Source organism: Drosophila takahashii, chromosome 3R (assembly GCF_030179915.1).
Source record: "Drosophila takahashii strain IR98-3 E-12201 chromosome 3R, DtakHiC1v2, whole genome shotgun sequence".
Lineage (NCBI taxonomy): Eukaryota > Metazoa > Arthropoda > Insecta > Diptera > Drosophilidae > Drosophila > Drosophila takahashii.
The window spans coordinates 38,777,115-38,790,837 of record NC_091681.1 but is presented as its reverse complement, the minus strand read 5'-3'; the positions used below and the strand labels follow the sequence as shown (position 1 = coordinate 38,790,837).

Here is a 13,723-nt window from a genome sequence, read left to right as displayed (position 1 = left end):
AACTTCTTCGCACTCCCTTTAGCTGAGTAACGGGTATCTGATAGTCGGGGCAACCGACTATAGCGTTCTCTCTTGTTTTTGTATATTTTCATAACGGTTAAAGATATCTTTATAATGTTTTTATTAATCGATCAATAATTGTATTAGATTTTCAGAAAAAAAATTTGAAATGTATAATTTAGTTTTTTAGAAAAAAAAATAACAAACATTTTTTTTTTAGGTGTTATTTACCAGCTACTGAGTTTAAAACCATTCAAAAATGTATTTTGATTCATCATAAAAAAGATAAAAAAACAAGAGAGAACGCTAAAGGGAGAGCGAAGGAGATGGAGATAATTGGCTTAACTCGTGGGTTAAACTTTGATCCTCCGTAACTTTTTAACGAATGGTCCGATTTAAAAAGTTTCTTCTACATTTCGATAGGTATTGATAAACACAATAAAACTGCATTTTTACTTTTCCGAAATATTGAAATTTTTAAAATCGTATATAAGCGATTGTGGGCGTTAGAGGGGGCGTGGCACCCTTTTGAAACAAACTTGCGCTGCGTAGGAACTCCTAGAATCTGCATGCAAAATGTCAATCTTCTAGCTTTTATAGTTTCCGAGATCTCAGCGTTCATACAGACAGACAGACGGACAGACAGACGGACAGACGGACATGGCTAGATCGACTCGGCTAGTGATCCTGATCAAGAATATATATACTTTATGGGGTCGGAAACGCTTCCTTCTAGCTGTTACATACTTTTGCACGAATCTAATATACCCTTTTACTCTACGAGTAACGGGTATAATAACAAACATTTTTTTTTTAGGTGTTATTCACCAGCTACTGAGTTTAAAACCATTCAAAAATGTATTTTGATTCATCATAAAAAAAATAAAAAAAAAAAGGTTTTTCGCAATACCTATTTTTTGGTGGGCGCACAGCAGTTTCCCATAAAAGTCCTTTATTGACAGCTGCAGTCTGCTGACAGTCGTCTAGCTAAAAACCTTTGGCCGCTAAGTTTGGCCAGCTGGTAAAGAACACTGAAAGCCAAATAAAGTTACTCATACGCCGCGTTGGCCAATAACTTTGCTTTTACTCTAATTTTAAACGAAACAAACGCATTTTTGGGACATTTCAAGGACAATTGTCTTTTATTTGCTCAAAAGAAATAAAATTAATATTGCAAAGATGATGTAAAAAGTTGTACGAGTCTAAAACTTAAATTGCTTTAAATATTTATCGATAATATTATAAGAAATATATAAATTACTAACTAAATTGCATGAGATTATTGGTTACTTTAATTGTTTTTCTTTTTGTTTTTCGCTTTCTTTTCTTTTGGGTTTTTTCTTTTTTTCGTCATTGTTTGCTGGCTTAACTTAAAAATTAGTGGCTAATATCTAGGTGGAATTTGATTGTAGGAAATCTCAAAAGGTATTCGATTTGATAACAAATTTAAATGAATAGTCTTAGCCTAGGGATCTGAATCGATTTTATGCTTTAGGCATTTTGCTAAGAATTAAACTAGATTTCAGTAACAACAAAATTTCGAGTAGTGGGGCCATCAAAATTCGGCGTTTAAAATAAAAATGGAAATGTCAATCGACGACTTAAACTTAAACCATATGTACAGCTAATGATTCGTTTTCGAGTTTTTAGTTTTTAGTTTTTAGATAAGCGAGAACGTTCTTTGAGAACGACTCTTGGTATACAGGCTATAAATTCTTTGGAGCTATGAGATTTATGTAACAACAGAATCTTTGGTCATGGCTACAGCTACCAGCTACTCTACTTAGCTCTACTCCATCTTCACCACCGTTTCCCGCTCCACGCCGAACTTGTGCATGGCATAGTTGGTCACATGCTGTTCATGTTGCTGTTGGCCCAAAAGCTGTTGCTGCTGCAGATGTTGCTGCTGCTGCTGCTGCTGCTGCTGCTGCTGCTGATGTCTTTGGAATTCGGCCAGTTCGTAGTGCTCGTCCAGCGAGGCCGATCGGCTGAGCATTATCTCTCCATGTGCCTGCTGCTGCTGAGGATGCCCCTGCTGATCCATCTGCTCCAGCTTGATGAGCGCCGGCTGCTCATCCTCCTCGGGCGTCAGGTAGTAGGGTGGTGAGGCCCTCCCTCCCATCACCGCCTGTCGCAGGCTCAGCTGATGGTAGGGATTCTGCAGGCTAATAAGGTTGCTGTGGCCCAGCGACGATAATGTGCTCGATGCCGTGGTCGGTGTTGTGGGGCTGATCGTAAGTCCCCCCGCCGCCGACGATCCCGTGGAGCAGTTGGCCTGGGAGGTGAGGGACAGGGCCTCCGTCTTGATCACCGCCGATGCTGCTGCCGCCGCCGCCGCCGCTGCTGCTGCTGCCGCCGTAATTGAGTTCGGCAGGAGGTGGGCCAATAGCTGATGGTCGCTGGTGGAGCCGCTGCTGCTGTTGCTGCTGTTGTTGTTGTTGTTGTTCTTGTTGCTGCTGCTGCTGCTCAGTTGCTGAGCTTGTAGATATTTCTGTATAAGTTTGCTGTTATTCTCATTGCTACTGTTATTGTTGTTGTTGAATAGCGTGCTATTATTGTTGTTGTTGTTGTTGTTATTGTGGAGCTGGTGAGTAGGCGATGGAGTATTGTAGATGGATGTGGGCGTGGTGGGTGAATGCTGCATGCTGCACGATTGCTGCTGCTGCTGCTGATGTTGCTGCTGCTGCTGCTGTTGCATATTGAGTGGCGACATTTGGTAGTTGGAGCTGGGCGACATATCGAGTCCAGAGCAGAGTTGCTGCTGCTGCTGATGAGGATGCGACTGATGCTGATGCTGATGTGAGGTGGCTGAGGGCGACAATGAGGAGGAACCCATGCTATGTGGCGAGCTGGCCGCCGATGAGTGCTGGTCAGCCATTAGCAGCTGCTGCTGCTGCTGCGAGTACTGCGGATGCGACTGCTGCTGCGGCTGCGATGAGTATGAGTTGTATGGTTTCATATCGAGCTGTGGTTTCATATCTAACCAGGTGAAGCGGCGGGGAACAAGAAGAAAGCAAACGTCACTAATTAGGCATGCAAATGGAATGAGAATAGTCGCTGCAACTCACCATCATTCACGTCCATGTGGCTGCTGTCCAGGCCCAGGCCAACATTTTGGCAATTGGCCGCCAGGGAGCCGCTCTCCATGGTGGCATTCAACGCGTTCTTCAACTTGGACTTGGACTTTTCGCTCTTCGAACCCTTCGGCTTGCGCTTGCGTTTCTGTAAGGAAAGAAAATAATAAGTGGAATAATTAGTAACTATATTTTAATTTATCAAAATATGTATTCATCTTTATTATTTGTCAAATCAATTTAAAAAATTTAATTTAAACTTTTAATTTAATTAAATAAATACACTTAGGTCGGACATGTAAATATTTTATATTAAAGCAATTTTTAGATGTCAAAATAATCATGTTATACCCTTTTCCAAATAAAACTAATTAACATTAAAGACAAGTTATATTTTTTAATCAGTTTGACTTTGAAATTATCAAATTTCTTAACATATTATGATTTATCATTGATTTAGAATGATTAAAAATTATATTTCTCTTATTTTACGTTTTTTTTCGCAACAAAACATATTTGGTATTTCAAAATATTATATTTATAATTTTTATGAAATAACTGATATGATAAAACATCAAATTGATATATTTAAATGTGACATTAATAATAATAACTATTTTACTGATCTGATACATGATAGAAAAACCCATATAGCATATCAAATTTTTGTTCTGAGGAGATTCCTCTTAGTAAACTCACCTGAATGGTGTCCTTTTTCATGGTCAGCGGTCGGTTGACATTGTGGAGCTTAAAGTACAGTCCGCAGGCATTGCAGACGGGCTCCCCGGCGGGATTGCGACGCCACAGCGAAGTGTGGGTGGTATGGCAATTGGAGCAGGATAGTCCGGCTCTCTTGGAGGCGCTCTAGATGTGGCAAGAATCGATTGGGATTAGTTAGTAAGAAGTAAGATCACTCAATTAGCAATAGCTTTTCGTGTGGAACAACGTTTTCTATGGCAACTCTGTGGCCAAGGGGGGTTTACTTGGGGTTCGGATTTATGGAACTACAGATTTACGGGCTTGCTTAGTTAGTTTTGGGATTAGTTAGCATCGATTCTGGGCTAGGTTAGTGGCTCTACTCGGTTTACTCGCTCTCCTTTGTTAGTTTTTTGTGGGGGTTTCGGTTTGGTTGGTTGGGTTTTTTTGGTTTGGTTTCGGTATCGGTAATTAATGGGCGACCTACCAAGCGTCTCGAATTGGCGCGACTAACGTGCTCGTCGAGCGTCGTCGCTGCAGTGGCTCCCGTTGCCGACGCCACCGCCGAAGTCGCCGCGGCTGCATTCGAGCCTGGACAGGAGGAGGAGGCGGGGGAGTAGGTGGGGCCACCACTCGTGTTGGCCTTACTACGGCCACCGCCGCCCACATTAAATGAGTTGGCCTTATAGAAATCCCCGCCTGATTCAGCGGCCACTGGAATTGAGCAATCAGAATGTTGTTGGTTGTAATATCACAGGCAGTCACTTTACGTTTTTTTGTTTGTCTTTTGGTTTTCGCATATTAAACTAATTGGCATTTTGTCGTAATAAATAATAAATTCAATTAATTTCAATTCACTCTCTTGGAGTTTTCATATTTCAGATTTCAGTTGGGAAAGCTGGGAGGTTGGGGGCGGTGGTGCTGAGGCTGGCGGATGCGGATTTCTATAAGTTTCGTTTATTTTTTCGTTACAAAAAATACCCACTAAACACTGAGTTGGCACACAGAAAATTTTGTTCCACACAAAAGCTTTTGGTTGTTCGTTTTTTGGATCGGTTGGTTAGTAGTAATAATTGCTGGTGGTTTTTTGTGATTGTGTGTTTAATTTTTGTTTTAGACATTTACCAATCTTCTAGGCTGTTTAATTAGGGGTCGATTCATGCCGTTCATTTTCATGTACAAGCCGCAGGCATTGCACAAATAGTGTCCCGTGTTATCGCGTCGCCATAATGGGGTTGAAATCGCACCACAATTGACACATTCTCGCCCCTCAGTGAAATAATCGGCATCGAATAATGCTTCAAAGATTGACATAGAAATATCGGGATAAGTCATAAGGTATTTGGATAGTTTAGCTGTTTTGCGTTGTTTTTTTTGGTTTGTGTGTGTTTTTATAATTTAGTTTTTTTGTATTTCTATGGGTTTTTTGCTTTTGTGGTGTTTTTTGTTTTGATTTTATCTCAAGAGTTGAAATAAAATTAATTGAATTTATTATAGAGACGTAGGCTTAAAACTAGAATTATAATAAATATATGATAATAATAATATATTAAAATGTATGATCATGGCAACAGCTGCTTGCAGTTGGTTAACATTTCCTGACCCAGTTTACTCAGGTTAGGCAAATAACTGACCATTGATGGGTTTCCTTTTTTCTCTAGTGAGAGTGTGTGAAGTTCTACCTAAAACCCTCTCCAAACAAAAATGGAAAGGATCTTGGTTGTGTGTGTATTTGAGTTTGCTTATGTCCTAGTCTGGCCTAATATTCTTTTTATTTCTTATAATCCCAATGGGAACTTACTTGCTGACAGCGATGCCGAGGCGGATAGAAAGGCTGTGGGATCGACGCGACCGGTGGTTCCATCCACAGCCGCTGCGGCTGCTGCATTGGCCGCCGAGATGGCCCTGCCATTCCGTATCACATTGGTCACCACTCCGGGTCCAACTCCGACGCCCAGTTGCGTCTGTCCAGCGGCGGCCGAGGAGTAGCCCATTTGATCGAACCAGGCTTCGTTCTGTAAAATATCAGGGGTTATTTAAGAGTTCAGAGGGGGTTCTTAGGGGGCAATCCTCACCTGGCCGCGGTAATTGCTCATCGGAGCGTAGCGTTCGGCGCCACTGACCGAGCCATTGGCCACGCCACTCACATAGCCGCTGCTCACGAACTTCTGAAAGCCTGGAAGGGCTCCACCCCCGCCGCCACCGCCGCCGCCGCCGCCACTGTGGCTGCTCCTGGGCGATCCGTAGCCGTCCTCCAAGGAGCTGTTGTGTCCATTGACCGCCGCCGTGGCCGCCGCCACCGCCGCCGCTGTGGCCGCCGAGGAGCTCGAGTGGTGCAGACCCACTGGCCCCGGACTGCTGCTGCTGGAGTTGTGGTGGTGCTGCTGGTGGTGATGGTGTTGCTGCTGCAGTTGCTGCTGCTGGTGTTGCTGCAACTGCTGCTGTTGCTGCTGGAGGTGCTGCTGCTGGAGGTGGGCGTGCGTCTGGTTGGGCGACTGCATGCCGTACTGAATGCCGTTGACCGTCTGAGTAAGCAAGGATCCAGCATAGGCAGAGCTAAGAAGAATAAAAAAATTAAAATAATCTATGTTGTTTTCATTTAACTATACTAAAGCGGTTTTAAAATAAATTAATTGTTGTTAATATAGCCCAGAAAAAATTGTATCAAAAATAACTTTAAGAAAAGACCATAAAATCAAAAAAAAGCTAAACAAAATATTTTTGATAGCTAGTTTGTGAATTTTTCAACTATAAATGAGATTTTTATAAGAGCTCTAAATATATTTTTCTTGCTTATTTCTTAGCAGATCTTAAACAAAGTTTGGATTCTAGTACTTAAGTAATTTAATTATAAAAATTTTGCAAAGAATTTTTAAATTTATTGGTAGTAATATATCCTTTTCCTTGATTGCTTTACCTATAGCAATAGTTCTTCAAATACATATTATTGTAGTTTGAAAAGAACATTTTGTAATCTCTTTTATTTTTGGTCGAAAATAAATGAAATCTTTTTACGCGTGTTTAAAAACGCTAGGCGCACATTTGCGCGCGTTTCGGGGGCGTTTTTAGTCGCTGTCGCTCTGTTGACTCCGCTGCTAAAACCGCACTGTCACTGTTGGGAATACGAGACGCTATTAACATTTCCTGGCCATTGTTTACTTTACAAGAATGAGTTGTTTTTGCCATCGACGACGGACCACCAGCGTCCAGTTTTTGGCATACTTGCAGTTGAGCCTGTGCGGCAGAGGCCATAAAACTTTTAATTAAAGAATAAAAGTGTTTGCAGCTTTGTTTACTCCCAAAAAAAAGAAAAATAACAAACGTAATCGTTTGTTTGTTAGCCTCAGTTAACAGTAGCCTGTGCAAATATTTTTGCCAAGACTCGGAAATACTTCAAGTAAACAATTTAAAGGGGGAAAACAAATTGCCGCGTAGACAAAAGTTCTTGAAGAGAAGGGAAGATCAAGGATTGAAGTTTTTGGGCTTTCGTTTTCACAGGTGCACACTCTAAACATCCGTCTACACACTCTATTATTTTTCTTGCGACAGGAAAACAATCGAAATCAATCAATTAATATTCTCCATTGTCTAGTACAACCATTTTTATTTTTGTTTTTCGCAAAAATACAATTCTCTATTTATGTGTAAGCAGCAACACAGGAAACACGCGGAAGTGATCAGTTCAACTTTAGCTCTAGCTTTTGCTTTGGCGTTTTCGTTTTCGTTTTGATTTATTTTTATTTCAGTTTTCAGTTTTAGCTCGGGCTGAGTTCTCTGGACGAAGTGGAGATGGAGATTTAGACCCGAGACCGAGAAGAAAGCACAACCGAATCGGGGCACGCGCGTTTGCATAATGACTTGAGTCGGGTTTAGTTTTATGCCAATGCAGTTGCAGTTGCAGTTGTCGCCGCCGCTGCTGCTGCTGTTGCACTTGCAATTGTTGCAGTAAGTCTTGGCCCAAAGAAATCGCCACTCATTACACACACAATGTGATTAAGTGACGGAATAAACTCAACCGAAAAAATGCATATCTTTATAAGTACTACATATTCAATTATCAAACAAACGGCTTGCAAATAATATTTACTCTTTGTGGCCAGAATTTATATGACCAAGTCTTTCAGCTAGATGCTCACGCTCTCTGATAACAGCACCATTTCATTGCAGTTCGAGATGCCCTATAGCTACGGCTATAATATAATGTATAGCCGCATATATAGGAAGTCTGAGTGACAACAAAAAATGCACGACAACGATATAATTTTATCACCGCTTCAGTTTATTTCTGTTGTTTTTGCTGCTGTTGTTGTGGTTTTCTCTGTTGTTTGTTGCAGGTGAGTATTTTGCGTCGACTTCTTGTTTTTCACATATATGTGAGTATAGGTATGTGTGGCGAAAAATGGCATGTGAGCTGGCCAGCAGCGTGATATCTTCTTCTGGTTTCTTGCCGCCACAGAAGCGAAACTGGCCAAAAAGTCACATACGAAATGCGGAGCAGAATCATCCGCCAGAAGATGATCTCAACATCGAGTTACCGAGATATATGAAAAACTTTGTGTAAAATGTAAATATTAATCCATGATATGGAGAAACTTTTAGTCATTTAAAACCTTAAATTTTTTTTATATAAATCTCGCATCTAACAAAATATGATTAATAAAATTTGTACTGCTTTTGTTTCCCTTTTGAAATCTTACATTTTTGACTGTTCCTCACATGACTTCATATATTTCAACTAAATGTGCATTCATGCCTGTTTTCATATGCATATGCAAAACACGTTTTCAATTTAAATAACAACATAGGAAAAACAAATAGAAAAGCACAAAATGTAAATGAAAAGCGAATTGGCAACAGAGAGAGTAGAGTAAAATGAGAACTATAATGTGCGGGTGCGTTGGGTCCGCTAGAATTAACCCATTACACCCATGGTACCGCTTTCCTCTTAACCCTTACCCTTCGAGGTGTACCTAAATATTTTAGCTCGGGGGTTGCTGAGTCAGCTGAGGCTACCCTGAGCACAGAAAAAATAGAGTAGAGTAGAGTCTTGCGAGGCATTTGAAGCTGTTTGGGTTTCGTTTGACGGCTTTTATGTCACTGAATTCGGGATTGGGTTACAGCGACTCTCAAACAGTCGCACACTCGAAAGGTATCCTCTCATAAAAAACAATAGAGCTTGCAACTTGAATACCCAAAACAAGCTAGAAAAATGCGCTGCAATTTGCATTTTATTTTTTTTGTTGGCTCCTAAAAAGTCACCAAGTTTCGACTGTTCGATCAAATGCGGGTCACGCCCCCTTTTCCTATTTTTTTGGTAGTTAACTTGCCTCGCTTTGTGGCACGTGCTTGGGACCAGGCCAAATGTGGCCACAACATGGACACGTGCAGTATTAGCCAGCTCATGCTGGTCGAAATGATAGAAGGAAAACCCAACTTGAAACTTAGTCAACCATTTAGAATTCCTACATCTCGCGGGGCAAGTTGGTTCTGCTTGGACTAAGATCCCTAAGCGGGAAAACTCCTGAGTCAGAGAAACCATGCGTCAATAATTAAGACATTGCATATTCTTGTTTACGAAATATGAGCGGCAATTTGGTTATTTTTTTGCTGAGTTTCGAGCTTGCCGCAGATTTCTTTGGGGGAAGACGCTCCAGGCGACGCTAAAAATGCCAAGTGCAAAACCCTTATTTATTCTCGTGCAGTGTTTATTTTGATCTCGAACATAGGTTAGTTTTGCTAATAGTCATCTCTTCAAAGAAGATATCAAAAACCAGTGTATAATAATCGGAAAGATGGAAAGATAGAAGTTGTAAAGAGATAAGGAAGCGAAGAATCATCTTTAAAATAATAAACATTGAGAAGAAATCTTAAAGTTCAATTTAGAGATGAAATATAATTTAAATTAATAGAAGTTTGTATTAAAGAATATAATATAAAAATGAATAATATTATAAAAAATATTCTAGTAATTTATTTTAAGTAATTAAATATTTTTATATATTTCGAAAACTTTTAAGCGCAGAATGCTCTTTCTATGAGACATCTGCTCTGACTTCACATCTGTGTTTTGTTTATGTTTTTTGTTGTCCCACTGGAAACACATTCTTCGAGCCCAACTAACTAGCCAGCTAGTTGAAAGTGGAACAGATTTTTGCATTCCACATATTGAGTAAACCACCTGAGAATGCCATAATGCCATAACCATAACCGACTGTATTTGGGATTTTCAAGAGAGGAGAAGGCGGAGGAGAATAGGAGACCCAAGCCTGAGCTTTGGAACAATGAGCCACCAGTGTCGATGGCTTCGATGGCTTCGTCACTCCCCACGAGAAACCGCGCCAAGGCGGGAGAAATATGAATCAGCCGGCGCGGTTCTGGAACTCTGGCACTTGTTAGGTGATCGCTGCTGATCGCTGATCGCGGATCGGTGCTCCGATCATGACTTTTAACGGTGTCGCCAAGCGGGCGAAAGGCACGTGCGCTCGAGCGCTTCGTGATAGTGAGCTCATTAGCTCGCTGGAAGACTCACCTGTTCTGCAAGCTGCTGGCGACCCCAAAGTAGGTGTCGTTCTCCGGCGAGAGGCTCTCCCGCTGGGTGGCGCTGGTCAGCTGGGTAAAGCTCTGCAGGGTGGACAGGGCGTGCGAGGATGAGGGTGAATCCCCGCCCGCCGAACTGGTGGAGTTGTTGTGATGATGGTGATGTTGCTGCTGCTGCTGTTGCTGTTGCTGGTGGTAGAGTTGCTGCTGCTGTTGCTGGTGATGCAGCTGCTGCTGGTGGAGTTGCTCGTGGGTTAACCCATAGGGACTCGGCTCCTTTAGGGTATGCAAATCCGATACAGAGGTCAGCACATGATAGTTGCTGCTGTGCCCATCCTCGAAGCACTCATCCTTCAGGGTGTCCTGGATGACCTCGTCGATATTGGGACCCTGGGCCGCTGCTGCTGCCGCCGCTGCCGCTGCCAAATGTTCGGCTGTGGGCATGCCCACGCCCACTCCACCGCCTCCGGCGTAAACGCTATACAGAGCAAAGTTGTTCCGCATTATGGGATCCGTGCTGGCGTAGTGCTCGTACAGCTGGGCGGGTGGATGACTGGTGGGATAGGGAAAGTGGTGGTGGCCAAAGAGATGGTGGGGCAAGGCTACCGCTGCTGCCGCCGCTGCTGCTGAGCCGCTGGTCAGGTCATAGGCCAGCCAATTGGCTTGGTGTTGCTCCTGCACCGCCTGCTGATGTTGCTGATGGTGTTGCTCCTGTTGCTGATGTTGCTGCTGTTGCTGGTGGCTTATAAACTGTTGCTGCTGCTGCTCGTAGATCTGGTGGACACTTTCGGGCAGACACTTGATGGTGGACACTTTCTGGTGGACACTTTCACTCGCGTTGTTCTCGGCCGGCTGATTATTATTATTTTGATTATGATTTATCGCACTGGGTTGATCGTCGTCATTGATCGATGTTGCTGCTGTGTCGCTTGCTGTTGCTGTTGCTGTTGCTATTACTGTTGCTGTTGCCGACGCGATTGGTGTGGTAACCGCTTGGCTTGCTGTTTCGCTGACAACTGAAGTGTGAGCCTGCGAGCGCGCGGACTCAAGTGTCGATAAATTCGCTGCGGCGGGCGTCGCTGCCTCCGTTGGCTGCGCCGTTGGCGTCGCTGCTTCTCCCTCTGCTGGCTCCGTTTCGATCGCCGTTATTGCCGTCTCTTTCGTGGCTGCATTTGATCCTGTTGCTGTTGCTGTTGCTGCTGCCGTTCGTCCTGACTGCCGCTTGTTGTTGTTGGACTTGGCCGTACGGATCTTGCTGTCCGCCGCATTCGTCAGCAGACTACCGCCCGCTTTGGCCCCCAATCCCGTTCCCGATCCCGATCCCCCCGCCGCCGCCTTTTCCTTGGGCTTAGTAGTTTTCGTCATTTTTTTACCCGGCGCTCCACTCCACACACTCGATTATCCGGATTCTCCGCCGTGTCCGTACGTACGTGTCCGTATCCGGCGCGATTTTCACACAAACTGATTCGATTTGAGCGGCGGCCTGCGCTTCGAAATTCGAAATACGGAACAGCAAAACACAAAAAAATACAAAAAAATAAAGCTCATTAAAATTGTTTTTATTCTTTTTAGAAAATCAAATCGAGAACAAATCGCTGCCAGCATCCTCTCTCCCTCTCGCCATCTCATCTCTGCCCATTGATTACAGTTGTGTTTGGTTTGCTCTGCGCCTTGCTCCACATGCCGTTACTCGAGCACCACTCCAAACCGTAATCTTCGTGGTACGCCGAAAAAAATATAGAGTCCCTATAAAATTAGATCTTTTAATATCAGCACTTAAAACCCAAAATTTGCACGTCACATGCTTGTTTTATTTTTTGAACATTGCTGAACATTTAAAATTGTCAAGTCTTAACTCTCAGTTTAAAACCTACTTTTAGTTTAACTAGCAGATCAGATAAGGCCCTTAACTTTAAGTTGAATAAAATAATATATAATTATTCTAAAAAACATAAATTTTCGTAATCAAATGACTTCGTGTTTTTAACTTAGTTGAAATCAGCATATCAATTTTCTTTTACAGTGTACAGCTTTGAATATTTCGAAATGTTCGATTCGAGCTCCACGCTCTCCCATTCTCCCACTCTCTTTTTGGGGAGCCCTCTCTTCGGTCCTCTCTTTCTGTTCCTGCGTCGATGGCTTTGCATTTGTTGTATGTTATGTGCTGGTTGTAATGCCTGCCTTATCGCACTCATTGCCGCCGCCTGTTGTTGCTCGCTCGCTGCCTCTCGCTCTCGCCAATGCCCCTAAATACGGGTTCCCTGCTTTTAGCTACGCCTCTCACTGCAGCAACAGCAACAACAACGGGCGTAGAAAGTGGGCGAAGGGGTGGGGGGGGGCAGGCCGAGGCAGAGGCCATGCCGGATTGTTGCTATTGTTGTTGTTGCCGCGACCTCAACTGTTCCTCGATTGGTGTTGTTGTGGTTGGCCGACTGGCGGCTGCCAGCAACCGCAAAAACAAAGTACACACTAAATCTGGGAAATATAAAGAAAAAAACAAACAATTTAAAATAAGTAACGTTTAAAATATAACTTTGGTGCTAAGCCAATTAAAAAAGAATTCAGAAAATCCGCTTTTTTCTTGCTTGAAATTCTTTAGAATTTACTCTTGCAATCAAAATAAATAATTAAAGTATTGAACTCGTATGAAAACAATTAAACATAAGCAGACTAAGTAATTCCATCAAAGGAAAGTATTTTTAAGCGATTAATATAAAAATAAATAAAAAAATGTTTCTATAAGATAAGAATATAAAAATTCAATAATTATAATCTTCTTACTATTACAGTAGAACAGAATTTAATTTAAATTTAAAACACAGATAACAAACTAAAAAATAAATTTCAATGGGTTTCACATCTTTAAAAATAAAGCCCATAATAATAAAACAAATATTTTTGAAATTAGGCACGAATTGTAAAATAATTGTGAAAGATTTATAAGAAGGGATTTAAATATAAGATTTAATGACATCCATTTAATAAAATGAATTATACATTTTAAATTAACAATGACTATTTATTTATTTAATTTTAGTTTTATTGCTCTTGATTAAACCGTACCCCAGTCAGCCCATTACTATCGCTGTGGATAATATTCTCAATACCCTTCATGGTTTTTTCTACAAATCAAACGTAAAATTTACTCATAAATTAGAACAAAGTAAATCGAGGGCGAGGAACAAATTTGAAATTGTTCTAAAATTTCAAAATATCATGCGTATTAGGAAGGGGTCCCAGAACCCCGAGCCCAGACACACTTTCATGCCTATTGCGAGGACGCGAACATTAAAATCCAGCCGAGACGCGTGTAGAATTTCAGGATCGGGCCAAAGGACATAATATCTCGCGGCGCGACAAGTGAACGAACGCTGGAGCCGAGCCGTGAGAAAAATGTAAGGGAAAGACTTTCCCCT

At 42.1% G+C, this 13,723-nt stretch overlaps 1 protein-coding gene across 2 annotated transcripts; it reads right to left on the bottom strand.

Moving 5' to 3' along the window:
* Window positions 1-1,112: 1,112 nt before the first annotated feature.
* On the bottom strand, window positions 1,113-11,771 carry srp (serpent). Of its 2 annotated transcripts, none has more exons than XM_070216475.1 (7): window positions 10,300-11,771; window positions 5,846-6,326; window positions 5,572-5,785; window positions 4,896-5,068; window positions 3,774-3,938; window positions 3,069-3,222; window positions 1,113-2,979 (listed from the first exon to the last, which is right to left on the bottom strand). In XM_070216475.1, the coding sequence occupies exons 1-7, from the start codon at window positions 11,670-11,672 to the stop codon at window positions 1,790-1,792; spliced, it is 3,750 nt and encodes a 1,249-aa protein (XP_070072576.1). In that variant the 5' UTR covers window positions 11,673-11,771; the 3' UTR covers window positions 1,113-1,789. The 2 variants fall into 2 exon arrangements, with proteins under 2 accessions (XP_070072576.1, XP_044251510.2); XM_044395575.2 differs by lacking the exon at window positions 4,896-5,068 and adding an exon at window positions 4,258-4,484.
* Window positions 11,772-13,723: the final 1,952 nt, after the last annotated feature.